Below are 17407 nucleotides of genomic sequence, written 5' to 3' on the forward strand. Positions count from 1 at the left end.
CCTTTCGAAGCCCATACACACTACAGAGGTAGCGTGGGGGTCTCTATCATCTCGACAGACTCATCCAGTTGGTTTTCTTTGTTGTTGTTCTTCCGAATCTCTTTCTCTGACAGATCTGTTCAGACTTTGTGTGACTCTCTCAGGAAGCAACTGGCTTTCACATATTTACAGTAGCTTGTGTGTACGCTATCAACATCCTGTGAGGAAACACATACAGTACCTAAAGGAATAGTTCGCTCTTGTGTCTGTGCAGTAAACATGAAACTATCGCCAACAGCCTGTGAGCTTAGCTTGGGATGTAGATTGGAAATACTTGAGATGGTGGCCAAAGGTAATAAAATCAGCCAACCAGCATCTCTAAAGCTCACTAATTAACACATTATATCTTCTTTGTTCAATCTGTATAAAAACTGAATAGAGAAAATGAATTGGGGTTTAATTATATTTCAGACTCATCGGGCCCTATTTAGGCGATCTATTGTGCATGGTCTAAAGTGCATGGCGTAAATGCGTGTAGGGCGTGCCAAAGTCTATTTTGCTAGTTAAGTGGCGGATAATCTGGGCATTAGGTGAGGGATTGTATTTAGACTCTGAATTAGTCATGGGTGTGTTTTGGGTGTAACACGAATGAACCAATCTGTGTGTCAGCTCTCATTCCCTTTAAAAGCCTGGTGCGCCAGGAATTGCCGGATTGCGATCTAAATGACGGATTTGGCAAATTACAGATGTGAGAGTTGTTCTGCTGAAGAAACCGATCTGCTTGTGCACAAGGTGGAGGCTCATGTGCAGATAATTTGCAGAAACAGCAGATATCCACCAAAAGCAGCAGAGGTAAAGGTTACAAAATCACAAAATGATGCATGACAACTACAAAGATAAGAAAAACTAAACAAGGAGCAGTGAAGCCACCACAAAGTCTGTGTGTCTTACTCCTGTGTAGGACAGATGGTGGGTCCTTTTGCATATCTGTGCCCAGGGGCCTATTAGCTGCTTTTACACAGAGATCACGCTACAGGGCCGCAACGAAGTCCCCCCTTTATACCGCTCATGCACATCTACAAAGAACCAAACGATGGCTGCATCATTCTGCAGTGTGTAATTACTATATCGCAGCATCCAGCAACCGAAAGAGGCATGACAGCCGTTACGTTTAACACATGAGCTTCGGCCTCTAGTGTGACATATAACATATGAGTGCAGCGCTTTCAAAACAATAACAATGACATAACATGTCAATCACAATCATGTACCATCTCTGTTATATGGTAGCTGATCTCGCCCTCTGCTCAGAGGGTAAGGAGCTTCAATATCTTATTGTTTTCCCAGTTTGAGGACATTTATGGCTACTGCTCCTCTTCTTCGAATTAACCACCATACTAACAGCTGCTTTTTTTAAATATCCCACAGTGGGTCGAACGCATAAACACGTGATCAAAGCATCACACCCGTGGTCACGTCTATCTGGCTTTAAGTTTTACACAGAGCTTGTTCCAGGGGTGTTATTACCTCCAGTCCCGGCTCAGAGGTGAGACCACTCTGTCTCCCCTTTCCACAATAGGACATTATATACAAAATGCCAAAATGCCATAATGGCATGTTATTCCCGCATTGAATGGGCAGCGTATATGCAGTTATTGTCTCATAATCTGCCCATGCCCAGGAGTCTCAGCTGGTTGCCTATAGCAACCAGTTAAGAAATAAATGTCTTGCTATCCCTTTAATCCAGGATTTAGTCAGTGACACACAGTGAAGATACTTTGCCATTAACAATGATGTACAATGTCAGCATGGAAGCTTGGTGAGAAAATATATCTGATCCTCGGCTGGTAACACCACGCACGGCATCCTGCAGGCTTAACTGTACTGTGTTCCCCCTGCTGGTTCGCCCCAGGCTGCACCATCACAACCCCCAACCCTCCTCCCCCAACATCATCTTACAACGATTAATTCTTAAAAAATGTTTCTCCCACAAGTATAACTAAAACCCCACATTGAGCATTGGGCCGAATATAAGATCTGGGTTGCAATACATTCCAAATTTACATCATTATTGGTCAAAACTGAACTGTATGCAAACACTGGACCAAATTAGTCTGTTTACCATAACTATTTTTCAGACAAAATGCATGGCTGCTCCTGTTTGTTTCTCCCTTGCCTTTGACAACAGAAATCCTCTCCAAATTAATCCCAAGAGTCACATGCTGAGCTTTTTTTTTGCTGAAGTGGTTGTAGAAATGGTTTCTCTTCTCTTTGTCCCTACCTGACTTTACCTTCAAAATGAAAGTGACTAAGACAAAGAGAAGAGGTAAACAAGGACAGAGAGGATGAGACTGGAATAGATTTACAGTAGGTTCAGGAGTACGTAGCAGATGGGCTGATCGATGGGACTGCAGCTATCACTCTGTTACACACATTCAGCTTGTAGGAAAGCAGATGTCAGATAAATGAAAACAGACCAAAAAAAATACGGTAGCGTGAGCAGATGTTGCATGACAGTGCAGGGGAGAAAATAGGATAATAACAGTGCATCATCAAAAAAGGATCTAAGGAGAGAATAAAACTACACTTTAATATTCTTCATCTAATGTTTCCCTTTACATAACAGATCTGTGGAAATCATTCACACCTGAAAAAAGCAAACAGTTGCAGACCAAGGAGAGCTGCTGAAGGGTGAAATATGTGTGACTGTGCCTTTGTGCATCTTTGCTACCAGCAAAGTCTTGTATCTGGACCGTATGTAATCCTGGCATGTAATGCCTGCTGGTACAGTAAAGTGATGCTGTGTGGTGCAACACAGCAGTCAATGTCAGTGGGTCAGTGGTTGTACTTTGTATTTCACTTTTTAAATATGAAAACAGCTTCAGTATAACAGCACACTGCTGTGCTTGAGAGCCAAAATGTAAACAGCCTGTGGTTTGATAAACATAACGCCATAAAATCTCTCTGTGAAATCAGCTAGTGTCAAAAAAAAAAAATTTTAAAGACAAGTTTCGATGCCTTTTTTTCCCTGTCTGTTACAGATTCCTGAACTTGTGTATCAGCGGATGCCAAGTAGCCTTGCGATACTACTAGCTAAAAAAAAAAAACATACAGCTGTGCACTACTAACCATGTATGGATGTGAAATGATTGATATTACATGAAGTACATGTAGAAAGTACATGAAGTACATGAAGAAAAAACCGCCACATGAAGAAAGTACATGAAGAAAAAAACGCCACTGAGCATTTTTTTATTTCCTAGTTTGATATTTTGCTACACATCGCAACTTGCTGTGTAGCCTGCTGTTTTAGAGCAGTGAAGAATTGATTTCTGGGAAAAAAAAGTGTCACTTTATCTGAGTGTGAAATTACATAAAACTTTATCAAGAAATTATGTGTTACTGGATTTATGTATTTAAGACTTATGTACACATGGATCCCCCATTTAGCATTTAAGGCAGAATCAACGGCATTTGCGATACTGGTCTCGGCATCAGAATAACTCTAATTCCATACTTGCATGGGGAAAAAAGTCCTTTTTGCATCTGCCAACCTGCCACATGTCTTGACTGCAGTAAATGTTACTTTTGACATGAAGAACTACTTTTGAAAAGTGGTTTTTACGGTGGCCATGAAGGGCTAACGTGCCACAACAATCCAAAAAATTTCTTTTCGGAGAAACAAGCTACAGCTTTAAAAACTATGCCAATTCAAAAACACATAAAAATATCCAAAAATGTGTGCTAAAAATATAAAAACATATAGCAGAAAGCCAAAACAAACACATGAATGCAAATATGCTGCAATTACATAAACAACCCCAATAAAAACAGATGCTATGCATCTCTGAAACTCTAAGAGAAGCGCTACTTGATTTTAGACCAGTTGAGAGGTAGTGTTTGTTTTAGAGTGGGAAGAGAAGAGGTGTAAAGAGGCAACATAAAAAGGGTACGTATTCTTTTTTACTTTTTGAGTTGAATTGGCATCATTTCCCAAGCTGTAGCACATTTCTTGTAATGGAAATGTATTGGGCATTTGTTGAGTGTTTGCCCTTGTTGGCCACCATAGATTTGCCTTTTCATACTGACACAAGTACAGACCATAATCATAGGAAAAGTAATCATTTATCAAGAAACATTAAATGTTGGACAAAAACCTGCAGCTACACACAATTCACTGACAATACAGTCATGCTTAATAATAACTTTCACTTTGGCTACATCAATAGAAACTGAACATAATGAACCGTGACTCCTTCAAAATGTCCACTTTCTCCCTTTTGAACATTTAGTGGAGTTTGTTTCTCAATTTAATTTATCCCTGGGGACAAAGGATCAGGTTAAGAATAAATACGAATTAAAGCTTGAAGAATTAGTCATCAGCTCTCATCTGTCAGCCTCTGGACAACACGAGACAGAAAAATAGGCAGCACACAATTTATTTTCTCACAATTTACAATATGTTTACTGCCATGAGTTCTCATTTGAAAGCGGACAAGTGACTCATCTGGGTCCCCGGTGAGTACTGATTGTTATGGCATTTCAACTTTTTCTAATTACCCAAGGGAAGGTATGATGATAGATGTACTGTTCAATGAATGTTAATTTATTCATGTTTGTATTCGCTACTGCCTTCAAGCTTTTGCATGTATTTGTGTGGGTTGAGAACATCAATTAATGTCAACAAAAAGTCAAAAGTGTGTGACAAACGTTTTTTAAAAAACTGCATCACGATGGAAAACAAGATTCGCACAAGTTTGTAATCCTATTCAAACAAAGAAAAATTAAGAACAGGCTATAAACAGAATGCTAACATGGGGTATTACCACCTTTTTATGGTGAACATGTAGCAAACATGTTTAAATCTAACACTGAGCAACAGCATCATACATTTTGAGTTGCATTTCTGGCCTCTTGACGAATCTAAATCTAGTTTTCACTCTCTTCTTAACTCTTGTTTCCACCCACCTCCTGAGTGAAATATCTGGCTCTTTAGCAGCACTAATTGTTGACTTTGATTGTGAACATCCAACATTTCAGAGTTCAAATGCTCCGCAGAGCTGAGGGTGACAATTCTCTGGTTCATAATGGGCAGTAAGACAGAAGCAAAGTAATCAACATTCTACACAACTTGTGTGTCAGTCTACTGTCTTTTGTTTTCTTGCTGTTGCTATGGTTCTCTAATGCAACGTCACTTGTTCAGCCGACAAGCGCATGTGTTGTTTGTGTTGGATTCTGCAGCATCTCAGGCCTTGATGCAGTGAGAGGGTCAGCAGCCGGTCATGCACCAATCCTGCATTTTGCTCAGGGAATATAGAATATGAAAGGGAGCTTAATGCGTAATGGGATATGCAAATTTGACAGAAAAGGTAAAGGAAGCTTATATTTTTCTAAGAGCTCAATGTGATTGAAAATTGAAATGGTGTGGGGAAAGACTGCTCTAAAAAATAGGAGAAGAGGCATGGGGATATGACAGAGGTGCTCAACTTTTTATATCTAGGTCAGTCGATAAAAGACTTCTCTCCCAAACCAATGATGAAACTACTGGACTGAGATATAGATAGAGCTGACTCTTTTTTGGCACAGATGCAAGTGTCAAGACTGCAATCCTTTCTCTTTTTTGGACCATGTTCTTCCATCATATTAACAACGTTTGCACCCGTTCTAACTGCTTAAAGCAGAGCAAGTGGACACAAAATTATATTTAAAGGAATACTCCAACCACAATCAGATCATTTGTATATCAATTTCTCAACTCGCATTACATTAAATTCCTGAAGAAAACTTTGTTTTTCTTGCATGCCTCCACAGTGAATGAAGAATCCAAAAATGGAAACAATTCTTGATGAATTGGAGGAAAAGGGCTGTGTTTCACAACAGCTAAACTATATCAGAATATCTGTTTAAAAAACTCTCGCAAAACTGGTGCAGTATTATCCAAGTATTAGTGATCCAGTTGCTTAGTACTTGGAAAGTCCTGAGCATACAACTGGGTAGATGAGACTTGGATTATACTGCACAAGTTGTGTGACAGTTGAAAAACAGATGTTTTGATTTACTTTTGCTGCTGTTGAACGCAGCCGCCTTTTACTCCAGTTTGTCAGGAATCAGTTCCATTTTTGGAATCTTTGTCCTTTGGAGGCATGTGAGAAAAAAGAAAGTTGTCTTCACAATGTCAACGTCATACAGGGTGAGTAACTGATATAAAAATGATCATTTTGTGTGTGAAGTATTCCTTTGAGCAAGTTTTAAACTAATGAAACAGTTAGCTGTTGATGAGAGACTTCTATTAGTGTGTATCTGTGCTACAAGCTGCCGTCAGTACTCACCCTTTCCTATCAAGATGCCCACATACGCCTCCTAATTACTCGCACAGCCTCATTTACACTTTGCTCTCCCTGTTCCTGAGCACTGCTCTTCTGTAGCTAACAGAGACAATGATGTGCTGTGTGTGGCCACAGCAGACCCTGGATTAATTACTCAGAGGTAGGAGTCATCACTTCACAACTTCTAATTAACAGCAGATAAAAGGAGCGAGGAGGAGAGAGGGGTGACAGCAGGATGGGCATTTGGCATTTAAGTGGCAGGATTTCCATTACAAGGTAGAGTGAGCACTGAGAACAGCCGTGATCCAGTTAGCACTATTGTCTTCAGGGTTAATTTGGAGAAACACAAGCACGAACAATCAAGCTGAGGCAACCAGTTGTCTCAGATATTACATAACGTACACAGATGCTCCACAAGTTCATGCATGCAAAATGTAAACCACTCCATAAAGCAAAGTGTCAAAAAATACAAGAAATACCAAAAGGGTTTCATATGGAATATCCAGCTCTGAACTAATACAGTATGTTTTCCACAATACTGTCACAAACCCACTGAATTGGTGGTCTGATTTGCTCCTCTACTCTATCTGTCCACGATTATCTCCACCAATTTAAATGACACTGAGAGCAAAGACGAGCAGCTGAAAGAGACAAGACTGGAGGTTTTTCTTCTTCAAAGTGGTATAGCTGATTTGCAGCTCCTCCAGTCCACCGGGCACAAGGGGGACTTCAGGAGCAGGTGTCTGATGATCTATGCATCCTTCTCAATTATAGATGTGATGTTACGCAACAGAAGCTGCTTCTACTGTACTGGAGATGGGGGAAAAAAACTAAAATACGCTTGTTCAGAGACGCCTTGCTTGCACCACTTGGACAGAACATGAAACTAGAAATGTTCTGCTGAAACAGTGGTTTTGAAACACGATGGGGAAATTATTCAAGGACTGGTTGGATTTAGAAATTCATTTGGGTGCCAATACACTGGTAACCTTTCTGACTGTGTTTTTTAAAGACACTCCAACCTTATAGTATAAAGCTGTAACAAAGCTCTCAAAAACATAAGTGATTCTGATTAATATTTAAACATGTTGAACCAAGCAAAAAATGTTCCCAGTTAAATTCCTACAGAACTAGGCCAATACTCTGGGTACTACAATAAACTACTTTGTTTTAAAGGACCAATGTGAAGGATTTAGGGGAATATGTTGGCAAAAAAAGAATATAATACTCAGAATTCTGTTTTCATTAGTGTATATTCACCTGAGACTAAGGACTGTTACATTAGCTTATTAAAAAAAGACTAATTGGATATGACTAAATTGAGTTATTACAACTCATTTTTTTATCAAATATTGCTAACATAATATTTACTTTAACTACATGATATCGATTTAGGTTTGGCATACTCATATCTAATTAAACGGAGAATAAAAACTATAAATCCATGGAGTCTTCAGTGCACCAGCATGAGTCCTTTATATCTACATAGGGAGCGGGTCCGCGTCCAAAGGGTCCGCCATGTCGCCATGTTGCACTGCTATGTTTCCACCATAGCCCAGAATGAACAAACAAAACACTCTAAAGAGGGCATTTCATGTTTTTATCGTGGCTGTTTAAATTTTGTGTCAAGAATTACACCTGAAGGCCACTGCAGATTCCCTTACACCAGACATGTCCAAAATCTGGCCCGGGGACCAAACGTGGCCAGCAAACTAATTTTAAACAGCCCTCAGCTTGACTGTCAAAATATGATATATGTGGCCCCCAACACAATATTGGTTAATCAAGGGAGTTCACTTTGCATTGTTTTGCTTCACCACATGATGGTCGCACTATCACACAGTTTTTAGACATGTACCAAGACTGTTTTTTCAGAAACAGACAGTAAACAAACAAACCGTTACCTAACAGCAGTTAGAAAAGTTTGGACTGCTCTACACCTTTGTAAAGGAACAGGTGAGGCAGGGGTATTCAGTTGGTTACAATTTGCAACCTCACCATTAGAAGGTACTAATTCCTACACACTGGTCCTTGAAATCATTATTAAGCCAACAGAAATGTCGCTTGCACTAAACTTTCAGTTCCATGAGAGCAAGAGATGTTCCGTATTACCGCGGAGATGATGTCTCGGTTCTTTTAGTGAAGAGTAAGACGTTATCGATACATAAATACTCACAAGTGGAAAAGTCTGAATCATCCCGCTGAGGCAACATGTCAGATGTTGGCACCATATGGTCATTTAAACCATTTACATGAAATATTTAATGTATCATGGTGCTCAAGTCCTCTGGGTGTATTATTTTTTTCCATATAGTGTACATTATGCACATCACTAAAACATGTAGCAGTGTTTTAAAAATGTATGAATGAAGAAAGATGAACATTAAAGAGATGCAAGCCTGCAAGGTAATGAATTGTTTACCGAAATAATGTACTGCCGTTGTCTCCATTTGCTTTGTGGATGACTGTGCATGTGAGCATGTGAACATGTGCAAATTTAAGTCTAACACTGAGTCTGTTTAAATACGAAGATGATCTTGCACTCTTGACTGAACATCAGCCTACATGGCAAGACTTGTGCCTGTTCTGTGCGTGTAGTCGCTTGGCTTGTATGAGAGCTACAGAAGAGGAGGAGGCTGATCAAGTTTGGAGAGGTTCACTTTCAGCCTGACGCACACCGAGAACGCAGAGAACGCAATGAACTTATTCCTGCAGGGCTGTGACCCCTCTCTGTGTACATTTTCCCCAAGTGCTCTTTGACAACTCTAAAACAACATACTCAAGCTTGTCGCACTCAGCTGTGGATTGTACTTCAAAGATTGCAATCGTGATAACAGAGCAACAAGTCTTCTATGTGAGAAAAAGTGTGAGGTATACCCTTCGCTTACGGTGCAACTTCTTGTGGCTGCACTGCATTACGGTCAGATTGCCCTCACAAAGCGTTTGGATGTTTTCCAATGAAAAGCAGAATAACGCACTAAAATTTGTACATACCCCACATAATCATGAGCAAGTAATTTGTGCATGACACACGTATTTCGGAAGGCTACAATCACGTCAAGAAGTGGCCGTGATCGGTATGTCAGATGGCATGCTGCAAAGGTGGATGGGTCACAAAACACTGGACTTTCCCTAGGAGATGTGTGTTTGGAACAGCGTGGACTTTGAGTGAACTTTGAGTCATACGGTACATCATGCTTCTTTTCCTAAACCGAACCACTGTAACTTTAATTGCCTAAAGTGACTTTCAGTGCCTTTACATTAATTACGTAACCTTACATTAGGGATGTAATGTCTTTCACGGGGTGCTAATTCATAGATATCAAATACACTGTTGTGTGTGCTTTTTCATAGGATCATATGAACCGCTCTGTGAGGCTGTAACGTTATTTTCTACTGAGGCTTTTTGTAGATGGAAAAGCTCAACCCAAATCATAAATGCAGGCATTTTAAGATTTTCCGCAAACCAGATCTTATGTAATGAGTATTGTGAAACTTCTATTTTTCTACATGTTACAATTTTTTTTTTTTTTTTAAGATTTTTTGGGGGGGCATTTTCCCTTTATTTTAAGGACAATGTAAGAGAGACAGGAACAGTGGGAGAGAGAAGTGGGACTGACACGCAGCACAGGGCCACAGGCCAGACTCGAACCTTAGCCGCTGCAGAAGCCTCAGGCACATGGGGCGCACACTCTAGTGAGCAAGAAGTCACCCTTGTAATTTCATATTCATATTTAACATCACTGTGGTTGTTCAGGCACAAAACCTGTTAATTAGGTTTAAAAAAGGGTAATATTTTGGCTTAAAATACCCACCATAGAAACGTTGATATGATACATATGAAATGTACAACTTAAACATTTGTGCTTTGCAGAAATGTGCATTGCAAACATTTTATTCTGCTGACTCGGCTGGAAAACTGGTATGTTTCACTGATTGATTGTTGTAAAATGGAGATTCTTTAAAAAAAGTTATTTCTTTGACTTTGAAGAGTTTGCAACTAAGCCTGTATGCAAGCTGGATTTATCCATAAGAAGCTGAGCAAGCGAGAGCGTGTATCTGCATAACTATTCCCCTCTTTCTCCTCAGCTCCAGCTGAGTTGAGAGGTGTCATTATCCTCGTCAGCCACAGTCGGCCTGAAAGTTGCCCATCCCTTCCAGCTGCTACTGCCAGCACTCAATGTGTACATGCGTACATAGGCTCTTTCCAACCTGCTCCACTGTTGCGTCTCACCATGCCCAAACCCTGAGCTCAAAATAGAATCCAACCTCATTTCATGCCTCGTGAAGCTCTAAATTTGCACCAGAGGGGACGCTACATTTGTGATAGATAGCAAGAGTAAATTAGGAAAAGAACAAAGTCTGTTTGTCAGACAACTGTTTCACTTCTCAGTGGAACTTAACAAACCTAAAGGGACAATTTTACAGGCAATGGAAAGGCCTAATCTTAGAGAACACCATTCCAGGCTATGAGTCTCTGAAGTAAAAAAGTCTTTTAGCCTGAACTTAATGGATCTAACTCTGTAAATGCCAGCTCTGTTAACTGTAATATTGTTATCTTCAAGAGGAAATGCTAAGCATGCGCTTTACTTCACTTGTGGATACCAAAAGAATCAAACGTTCTGTTTGGTAAAGAAAAAACAACTTGGAAAGACAGAAAGAAAGACATTTTCAGGTTTTCCCTTGCATGTTATGGCTAACATTTTTTTTCATATTTCTCCTGCATGTCTGACTGAAATCTTTTTTATGAAAACACAAGCACCTATATGAGTCTTCATAACGATGATCACTATATTAACACACGTGCATATACTCACACACATACACAAGAACACGCACAAACAGTATATATATATATATATATATATATATATATATATATATATATATATATATATACACATATATATATATATGGGCAAAAAATGTATTTGTAACCTACATTACAGATAGATGATTTTTTGCCCATATCCGATATGCCGATATTCAAACCGATATCGATATATCCACTTTTTTCCCCACGTAATTTTAGTGATCATCAGATCTCTTCTGTAGTGGAATTAACATCACATTATGCAAACTCTTATCATGATGGCCCACCAGCAGATGAAGACATCAAATATAATTCTATATAATAAGAGAAATTAAAAATAGACAAGGTCAGGAAAACTCTCCAAAACTTTAAATTTAAGATAATTTAAGTGGTTTCATTTTAGCTCAAATTGTGTCTTGTGTCCCTGGGACTCCTCAAGTAAGAGGGAAAGTGATGACACTCTCATTTTAAAAGAGGATTTCACTTTCCCCTTTTCCCACATGTGAAGAGTTTCTCTGAATCTCTAAGAAGATAACCTGCAGCTGCGATATCAAACTTAATTTCTGTTCGGGGAAAAATTCTAATCGGTCTGCTCAGAGGACATTCATTTATGTTCAGTTCGGCAGAAGTCATCCTCCATGGTGGATGGACATAAATGAGATAATATGTCAGAGTTTCTGCAGCACTGATAGCAGCATTGCTCTGCCACTTTATGTTACAGCTAGAATAGTGAAAGTCTAACAATCTTTCCTCTAAGTTTCTACTTCTCTGATTGAACCTAGAAAGCACAAATCTTTATCTGTAGGTTTCAACTTTCCAAACAGAAACGTCAAGATAGAAAAATGATCAATCTTGAAGACAAAAGGTGTATTTTTTAGGACATATAGATACTGTAGCTCAATATATTCTCTCCAGTAACCAGTGACCTTTTCTTTGATACAGACATCAATCCCTCCATCCACGGCCGTTTTCAAAGTAGAGTAAGAGTGTTTTTCTCTGTGGTATGAGTGAGGTTTTGTTGTTCTTTGTTGAGAATAGAAATGATTACTGTCACTTTGGCTGTATGCGTTTATCAATTTACCGCAGTTGACAGAGAGAGGAGAAAGATGCCAAAGAAGTGTGAGGCAATAATGAAACAGAAGACACTGCAGGTATGGTAACTGATAACATGGCTGAGTCCAAACACACTAAACGTAGCCTGGATGCAGGGCTGTGGCATCCTGCACTATACTTAAATAACATCCACTACATCAAACATAAATCTGTTGCCTCTGCTTTGAGTTTACATGTACGTCACTCAAGGGAAAGTGACTCCCAGTCAAGTTTGATACATGATCAAAGTTTTTATGTTGCACTGGCTCTGTTACACATGCATTTATACTAAGGGGCTATTACTGCACCCTGCATGTTTGTGATTCCTGCAGTCTCATACCCAGATTATAGACATGAACCATTAAGTCGCACAACCATCTTTCATCCTCAGCCTGAGTCATGGCTTACTACAAGCACCATTTTCCCTCTCACTGCTGTGTGAAAAAGCACATGTGCCAATTTGGAAAGGTTGGTGGTAAATGAAACAAACAGGCATCTCTTTGCACTCTACTGAGAATTACTCAGCCTCCCACCTCTCTTGAAATTGGCTGCCTTCAACTTCAGCCCTCTGCTCTCCAGCCATTAGCCATTGCTTTCTAGTTGCCAGTGCGGTCCTGAGTAGTCAGGTCGTGTGTGCTGGAGGAGGTTGTGGGCTGATTTAGTTCTTCTGTAACTACTGTAGGGGGTCCGAAAGGAACTGACAACTGTGTGGATTTGGAATATATCAGTATATTTTAATTTGACTTAGGGTTTGGTTTGCTAGAAACAAAAACAAGCTGAACGAACTACAACGCTTCCTGAAAGGCAACATGCAACACCGATTAATTGAGAAGTTTCCCCCTGATAGCCACACACACACGGGAAAGTATCTGATGCAACAGTGCAACTCATCATGAAATCTTATATTTGCAGTATGTCTACCGTCAACAAAATTCTATTTTAAGGGACAGACTACATTGTAGAATTCTTGTAGAAGTGGCTATTTCGGGTGACATGGATACTGTTTTGAAATTAAAGCTACAGCTGGTAACTTTTTTCATATCTGTTAAAACTGTCAGTACATTCACACAGAACTAAGTTACACAGATAATCTTTGAAAAAAATATATTTCTGCCTACTCTTTTGCCTTGTAGCATTTCTATTGGCTTTACTGCCTGTGAATGCAAACAACCTATCAGAGCTGAGGAGTCTCTAAAGCAACTGTCAAACATGGACTGTGGTCAAACTTTCATTTAAGCAGCGCTGTTCAAATATGAATCAATATTCTGTCACTGCATTGGCTATTTCTTACCAAAAAATGTTTTCAGAAACACATTTTAGTGACTGTTAAATGAGATAATATGTGACCCAAATGCCATGTTGTTTCTTTCATCCAAATATCAAGCACATGCCAGACTAACTTTCTCATTTTAAAGCCAATCAATAGCAGTTAAAATATGTTTCAGAAAACATCTGAGATGAGAAACAGTGGCTGAATGCAGTGGCTAAATCTTGATTCATAATTGATCAGCGCTGCTAAGTTTGACAGTTTGACCATAGTTGACAGTCACTGACATGATTGGCAGCTGTGTTAGAGTCTCCTCAGCTCTGATTGGTTGTTGCTCCAACACAAGCTCTGATTCTAGTGTATAGCAACATGAGGAATGTGATTTTTTTCACACTGTCACCTGTGCGTCTTTCAGATAAAGTGACAGTTTTAGCAAATATGGCACAAAGTTATTTTCATGAAAGTAATTAACCACAGCTTGAAACCCACCATTTATCTCATTAACGTTATGACACGAGTGTCATAATTAATAATTTAGTTTAATAAAGGCACAACCACTCTAACAAGCAAAACTGGCCATTAAGTCAGTTCCACTAAAGCTTTTATAATAACACAATTGGAAAATGGGGGGAAAAAACATGGAAGATATGGTTTCTTAAATCAGTCTCGAAACACAGCTTTTAAAAAAGTATACAAATATCTTCACATAAAAACGATTATTTCAGACAGGGGTTTGGGATAAACTAAGCATATTGAACTAGTTGTCAGCTATATTTATTTGTTTACATTAATAAAAATCAGCAATATATCTGGTTCCACTGAACTAAACAGATGCTCCTTGATTGCCAGCTTGCTTTAATGAAAAGCCTGTCAATATGCAGCTCTTCCAATGACAGTTCAGTGTATAAAAATGCAATGAAGCCTACTGATGTATATTTAACTACAGTTGCTTTGGCAGCCAGGAGGCCCCACAGATGACAGAATAAAGTATATTTCATCAAGTATAAATAAATATGTCTCTCTCTTCTTCAAACAAAAAATAGATGTTTGAATCTTGAGTCATGGTAACCACAGACAAATGATCAGGCCATGGTGGCCGTAGTGAAATATTCCACTTTATCCCCTCTCTTGTCACAGTACCAGCGGATAAGAAAGAAGACAATTTCAGATCTGAGCCACAGCTGTCCTGTGAAGTCTGCAGTGTTCAGATGTTAGGTATAGGCCTATGAATTTTAAAGTAGGCTTACAGCTGATTAATATTGCAGTCTCTCATATGAAATTTACAAAATTTTCCACAGCTACCAGCTAAAGTTCATCAGCTGGCAGCTGAATGTTCACATCAAGGCAGCACAACAAACCAATGTGCAGCAGATTGACAGTTGTTAAGACTGTGGTTTGTCCCGATACAGCCACAGCAAAAGAGACAGACACAGAGCAAAGTGAAGCAAAACTGTAATCCATCAACAGCAAAGATGATGCAGAGCAGAGAAATGAGAGAGAGAAATAAAAGCTGTGTTGACAACTTTTTTTTCCTTCAAAGTATCAACTGCTCCAAGCAACAATCCCAATGTCTAGCTCCAAGCTCGACACACTCCAGAGAAGCAGACATTAGCTCCACTGTCTGTTGCAAACAACAACAACACTTAGCAGCTAATTATCGGCGAGTGCAAATTTAGATTTAGTGAAAATAAAGATGAAGATGTGCAACATCATGGTGACACCATGTGAATAGCATCTTCTTGTTTAGTGCCACACACAGCCTGTTCATAGCACCCCTGTCCGTGCACTTTCAATTTCCAGTGTAAAGCCTTGGTCTTCAACAGGGGTTTGTGACAGCATTTTTTTTTCTTTGTTTTTCATTTCAAAAATTAAAATATGTCACATAACACAATAACATGAACATATTTTGCCTTTTACAGCAACTTAACTTTGCGAAACTGTAGTTTCTTTCTTTTACCTATCTGAAAATAAATACACGTCAACCTGATATGCCAGATTACCTCCATGTGCCCAGGTTAATAAGCAATGCAATTTTAAACTTAGTTGGAGTAGAGGGTCCCAGCATGCTTTGTCTTTCTTTCAGCTAAGGTGTCCTTGGTATAAAAATTGTTGAAGACTGCTAAGGTAAAAGAAGATATGTGGACATTTATGGGCACCCATCATCTCTCTGCAATCATGCACTTTATAAAAGTCTTTTTATTATTATGGTGCTTCTAACCTTCTCATGAGGTTTATTTACTTATTTTATTCTGCTATTTTTTATGGACTTATACTGACTTGCAGAGGGGAAAATGTAATTTTGATTTTATTTACGTATGGAAGTGCATAATGAACATGTCAAATACAGGAAATCTGAATCAGAATGACAGGATGGATAGAAAAAAATTATGTGTGCTGAGATTTGAGGGGGACACATCACACTGCAACTGCCCAAAATTTCTACATGTGCCTCTGGGGAGTAAAACAATACAACGAGGGAATTTCCAATTTCCATCATCCTTGGAGCTCAGTACCAAAACAACAGTGTGAAACCTGCTAATGCCTGCCCATACATTAATACACTTCATTCACTTTTTTTTTAACAAGTGCTCCTGGAGCTCTTACTCCATCCACCCACATAAATCATCTGTCCAGTAGAGCACACCATCCAACAGCACCTCCACAAACTAAAAGCATTTTATGGACTCATTGTCACCTGTAGTATTATGTGATGTTGCCAGGCATGAAAAGGACCAATAGCTTAGTTGTGAGAGCCAACAGTACATATATAGACTAGAATTATTGGCCACTACATGTAGCCTACCACCGCATATAGTCACAGATGTTAGCATCCTTGCATACAAACAGACTCACTCTTGTAGCTTGCACTCCAAGGCTGATATCCATAATAGCCGGTGATCCGCAGTATCCGCTCCTCTATGGACGCGCTGTTGATGTCCTCAACTGAGCGCGAGGACTTGAGGTCCTCCTTGATGGCCTCGTCCACCACCAGGTACTTGAGCTGTCTGAGCTGAGGGCTGATGTCCGAAAGCCTTCTGGGGCTCACGTCGGGCGACTTGCGCATCCCGCTGGGAAAAGAGAACAAGGGGTGGCGGGTGTTAAAAAGACAAAAGTGAGACCGCTTGGTAAAAGCAAAAAGGAGAGCATGCAAACCTTGTATATGACCTGATAGGACAAGAGTGCTCATTGGTTAAAGCAGGGGAAGTCAGTGCTGTATGTTGCACAGAGAAAAGCGTTGAGGGCCCCTGCAGCTCCTCACTTGTACAGTACAGAAATCATCATCCTTCACTGGTCCGCACAACAACACTGCGAAAGACACTAAGCCAAAGTGACTGCTCCTGCAAATGTTGTATACTGTGCAAATCCTATTATAGGCTTATAGGAATCTGAAACTAATGAATCGATCATGAGTGATATGTGGAGACGTAGCGGGAACACTTGTGACGGCTCCGGGCTTCATGTATAGGCACTGGAGCACAAAACTGCGCTGTGCAACAGCCCATCATGCCATGTTATCATGCACAGGAGATAAATACTTGTTACTTTGTGTCCAGCAGGTGGGACAAAAAAAAAGAAAAATATTGGTTGAAAATCGCAGCAATTAAAGCTCTACACCTGATAAAGTAGCATAGTGGTGACCTGACGGCCTCTCAGCTGTTATGAAACCGCCAGCATGTGAAAGCAAAACATGATTTACTGACCTACTCAGAGAAAATCGGTGCGTAAAATTCCCCCCTGTGCTGCCATATCCCAATCATAACGCGGGTGATCTTTTTTTTTCTAAACAGGACTACCGACAATGAACAATTTGCCAAAAGCTCTCAGTTTGATTTAAAACATTAATCAAAATCACAGAGAATAACTGTCTTTAGTTTGATCTTTTTCACTGTAAAATCGATTTACTTCATTACACCTGCGAAATCATGTGCG

The 17407-nt window shown here is 39.6% G+C and overlaps 1 protein-coding gene across 6 annotated transcripts in view; it reads right to left on the reverse strand.

Annotated features, from left to right (window-relative positions):
- slc35f3b (solute carrier family 35 member F3b) overlaps positions 1-17407 on the reverse strand; it is an 80008-nt gene that overhangs the window by 58896 nt on the left and 3705 nt on the right. For all 6 annotated transcript variants that reach the window (XR_015778505.1, XM_088086776.1, XM_042501866.2 and 3 more), the window contains exon 2: positions 16331-16545. Coding sequence is in view for 5 of the 6 variants with exons in the window: in XM_088086776.1 (XP_087942902.1) it covers positions 16331-16545 (215 nt within the window). In the remaining variant the exon portion in view is untranslated. The remainder of the gene's footprint in view (positions 1-16330; positions 16546-17407) is intronic.

Source organism: Plectropomus leopardus, chromosome 13, assembly GCF_026936395.1.
Source record: "Plectropomus leopardus strain MGB_pleo_1.0 chromosome 13, ASM2693639v1, whole genome shotgun sequence".
Classification (NCBI taxonomy): Eukaryota; Metazoa; Chordata; class Actinopteri; order Perciformes; family Serranidae; genus Plectropomus; species Plectropomus leopardus.